This window comes from Acanthisitta chloris, unplaced genomic scaffold (assembly GCF_000695815.1).
Source record: "Acanthisitta chloris isolate BGI_N310 unplaced genomic scaffold, ASM69581v1 scaffold5829, whole genome shotgun sequence".
Classification (NCBI taxonomy): domain Eukaryota; kingdom Metazoa; phylum Chordata; class Aves; order Passeriformes; family Acanthisittidae; genus Acanthisitta; species Acanthisitta chloris.
Window position 1 is genome coordinate 1 of NW_008691863.1, and position 3,943 is coordinate 3,943.

A 3,943-nucleotide genomic window follows, 5' to 3' on the forward strand; every position below is an offset into this window, starting at 1 on the left:
GGGACCGCGGTGTCTGCGCAGCCGGGCGCGGGGACATAAAATGTGCAACGAGGAGAGAAAAGAGCATCTTTATTTTTGGTTCACTGCAAGCAGAGCAGTGCCAGTGGCGAAGATCTCCCCTGTGCTTTACAGCCCCCCACAGAAGCGATATTGCTAGCTGGGTCAGGGGCACGGGAACGAAAAATGCTTTCAAAGGAGGGGCAAGCGTTGCAGTAAAATTTTTTGTGCAGTTCGTTTCTCATCGACAGTTAAAAAACACAGATCCGCTCCAGCGACATTTGCACCCCAGAGACCCCATTGCACCTTCCCAGAGAAGGGAGAGTGGCGGGCTGTGTGTGTGTGTGTGCAAACCACCTCCCCATCCTCCCCGTCTGTGGGACGAAGCACACACCCAAAACACGCCGTGTAAACCCTGCCGACCGTCGCGGCGAGAGATCAGGCCGGCTGCAGGCAGCAGCATTCTCGTTATGGGGAGGAAGGCGAAGAGGTAGCCCGGTGCGGACCTTTCCCCCAGCAACAGGTTCCCCTACCTGCAGTAAAACCGCCGGGCGCGGATTCTGCGCTTCCCTCCGCGGAGGCAGTGCCCGACACCTCCCCCACTCCGCCCGGGGCGGGGATGCTCCAAGGGGAGGAGCAGAGGGCTGACTGCAGCCGGGAGCTGAGGAAGCGAAGCCCGGCTGTCGGGACGAGCAAGGAAGGGATGTGAGCGCTCTGACGTGCCTCAGCCGAGGGATCTAGTCCCAAACCCAGCCGGGTTACCCTTGCACCTCACTATGGACACTGCTGCTTCTGCTGCGCGGTGAAAAAAAAAAGGGGGGTCCCCCCGCTCCTGCGCCACCTCGTTTAAATTCTCCCCCCCCATTCCTGGCCCCCGTGGGATTGGACACATTACATGACGGGGGGTGGGATGGGGGTCCCAAACCCATGTGTTCCAGTGTTGCTTCCTCGGCACTAACAGCATCAGAGGTGAGGCAGACATGGTCATTGAAGAAAAATTCTCTGTAAAGGTGCTTAACTAGCAGGCTCGCTCACTGCGGAACGCTATCGGGCATGTCCTGTCCCTTAGATTTAGTTGAGAAAAGCTGCCTACAGGGCCAGTGATGCCTACAGCCGTTCCCCCCAACACTAGGCGTTACGTCCCAGCGCAGTCTGTCCCACTGGCCAACCTTCCCCCAGGCCTGGGAAAGTAGGGATGAACCTGTGAGTTTAGGAAAAAGGGAACAACCTCAGGATGGTAAGTCATTATAAATATGGTATATAAAAACAGAAGCATCTTTGTGCTTAAAAATAAACAGGAAAATATGCAATGTGTCGCTCTTTTTCCTTTTTTCCTGTCATATTTCACAGTGTGATCCAGCCCATTTTTTATGCAAGTGGAGCTTTCGAAAGGAAGAGAAGATCTACAGAAAATGCCATTGATCCGTCAGAAGAATAAAATCTCTACAACAATGGGGCTTTCCTACAATTCTGGACCAAACTTCCTGGACACTTACCAGCAGAAAAATGGAAGAGTTAAAAGTTGATCCCACTTGGTCCTAGAGAAAGAGAAGGTGACTGGGTGTAAAATCACAGGATGGTTAGAGCCATCTTTTAAAAAAGAGTAATTCCTATTTTGTTCTGTCTTAAAACAGAAGGAAGCAGCAAAAAATCCTGCAGGCAATAGGACCACGACAAAGTTGTTAAATTCTGGCATCAGCTTGGTGAAGGGCTATGTCAGGGCAATTAGAGCTGCACCATGCAGTACCACTGTCAGCCTTAATCTGCGCACTGATGGGCAGCACAAAATCCAAGTTACAGCCCACAGGAAGCACAACCAGTGAACCCATATTGCTTTGACAGTTGCACTCATCTAGAAATAATGCAAAACGCTATTTAGATGTATACATCACGACCCTGTGCTCTAGGAAGAAAACAATCTAATGAGGGGCTGGGAGACTCCTTGCAGAAAAAAAGGAACAAAGACATTGTTGCTGCTTTTACTTTATATCACTCTTTTACAATTCTTCATATTTTATCCTGTTGGAGCGCCGTGTTGGGGTTGGTTTCACCAAGCTGTTTTTTGCCTTTACAGCCTCACTGAAGAACTTGAAAATAGATGGAAAACTTTTCCAGGAAGTTAGTTCATGTCGTTCTGTACCTGCAAAACACAAAGATGACAGTGACTGGGGGTCCTTCTGTGACTGCTGGCTGCTTGAATGGTAAATGCAGGGTAAATGCCCTGGTAAATGTGAAAACACAAACCCTAGGGAAGCCATCCAGCTGCTGGCATCTGGTCTACGGGGAGCCTAGCGGGAGTCAGTGATGCTGCTGGGGGCAGCTGGGCAGGAATAACTGCATAGACAGACAGACAGACACACAAACACACACATAGCCGCTCAGATCACAGGTCAGAGATCCTGAACATGTCTCGGTCCTGGGAAAAAGTACCCTGCTATTTATTGAACACACTTGTGCCCCTTTTCTAGCTTAAGTTAAGGTAGCCTGTTCACCTTTTGTGGTTAGGTGGATTCGCAAGTAATGAGAACTGAAACAATTCCCACTGTGGGCCAGCCTGGTATTTTTCGGACAATTTGGTAACTTTCATTGTCTGGATCAGTTAGGAAAAGGTTACGGCCAGCCAGTACCTGTGTCAGGGTCTGGCATCGACATGTGTCTCCCCCTGCTTGACACTCCCCTGGGTTGCAACTAGGTCTGGAGCCCTAGCAGCAGTGTACAGAGGTCAATCCAGACTTGCTCCTGACTGGTAAGCAGGCCTAAACCTATCCCGTGAGGGTCCCATTAGTCATTACAGTGCTACCCTCTAAGAAACTGTCAGACTCTACCCTGCTATACCACCCCGTGGGTTAGAGCTTGGCGGTTCATGTGAGCGATGTGCTCGAGTGTTTCACCTGAATACTATCAATGGGTGGTGAATTTGCCAACAGGGCAGTTGTAACCATAATTCCCACAACTGGAGCAAAGACCGACTTGGTTACCCATGAAGGGCATCTGGCAGGACCAGGGGGAGGTGCAGTGTCTGCAGCAGGGCACAGCTGGTACCAATGGTCCCATCTTAAGAGAGTCATAGTTACTCTTGCTCCTTTAAAGCACGTCATATGTCTGGCCTATCTTGGGTAAAAAAAGTGTCTGCTTTTCAGGGCTGACATTTTGCATTATTTATTTTTCATTTTACACTGTTTTTAGGCTGGCATATACATTTTTAAATGAAAGACAACACCTGATTTGAACAACATCCTATGCATCACGAAGGCATCCTTTCTGCACCCTTTCCCATAGATGATACTGAGGCAGTAAAGTGGACATTTCCTGTTTGTATCCTCTGTCTGAATATAGATTTACCTTTGTATTTTTTTTGGTGGGTGCTTCTGTTGATTACAAGTGTCTCCTTCAATGCACAGTATATGTGCTTTATTTAAACAACCCCTTCCTCCCCAACCTCCTCCAAAAACCCAAGACAATGGAGATAGGGAACCAAGGGCTGTGAAAGAGTTGGGACCTCTTCCTGGGTAATCCAATTATGCAGAGATGCTGCCTGAAAGTATTTAGATCCTGGGCCCCTGTTTGATACTTTAACATTGTTAATGATAATTCTTTAGTCTGTAATAGTAGGTCATTGCTATGGTGATTCTACAATGGTGTAACACTTCACTTTCCCTTTTAGCTATTTGCTGAGACCTGGTAACCACATTTGTTGCCTAGCAACAGTTTTGTGACAGTATCACAATTTGGGGGTGACAACAATGAAGGACATGGTGGTCATGGACTGCATAGTAGAGAGGGATGCACAGGGTGGCCGATGGTCCCTGGAGAACATGGGGCACTCACTGGTCTCTGGAGATGCGGGGTGGCCGCTCTGGAGGGATGCTCTGGCGTGGCATTGGCTTTACACTCACCTTCACAACCCTGCCAGGACCCTCATATCTGTCTACCCATGCATGGGGTG

The 3,943-nt window shown here is 49.1% G+C and overlaps 1 protein-coding gene across 1 annotated transcript in view; it reads right to left on the minus strand.

Annotated features, from left to right (window-relative positions):
- Positions 1-1,994: 1,994 nt before the first annotated feature.
- Positions 1,995-3,943, minus strand: part of LOC103809551 (protein FAM172A-like) — a gene marked incomplete at its 5' end in the record, with an annotated part of 66,581 nt that continues 64,632 nt past the window's right edge. Inside the window, one exon of the mRNA XM_009082389.1 lies at positions 1,995-2,137. Within this exon, the coding sequence (XP_009080637.1) occupies positions 1,995-2,137 (143 nt within the window). The remainder of the gene's footprint in view (positions 2,138-3,943) is intronic.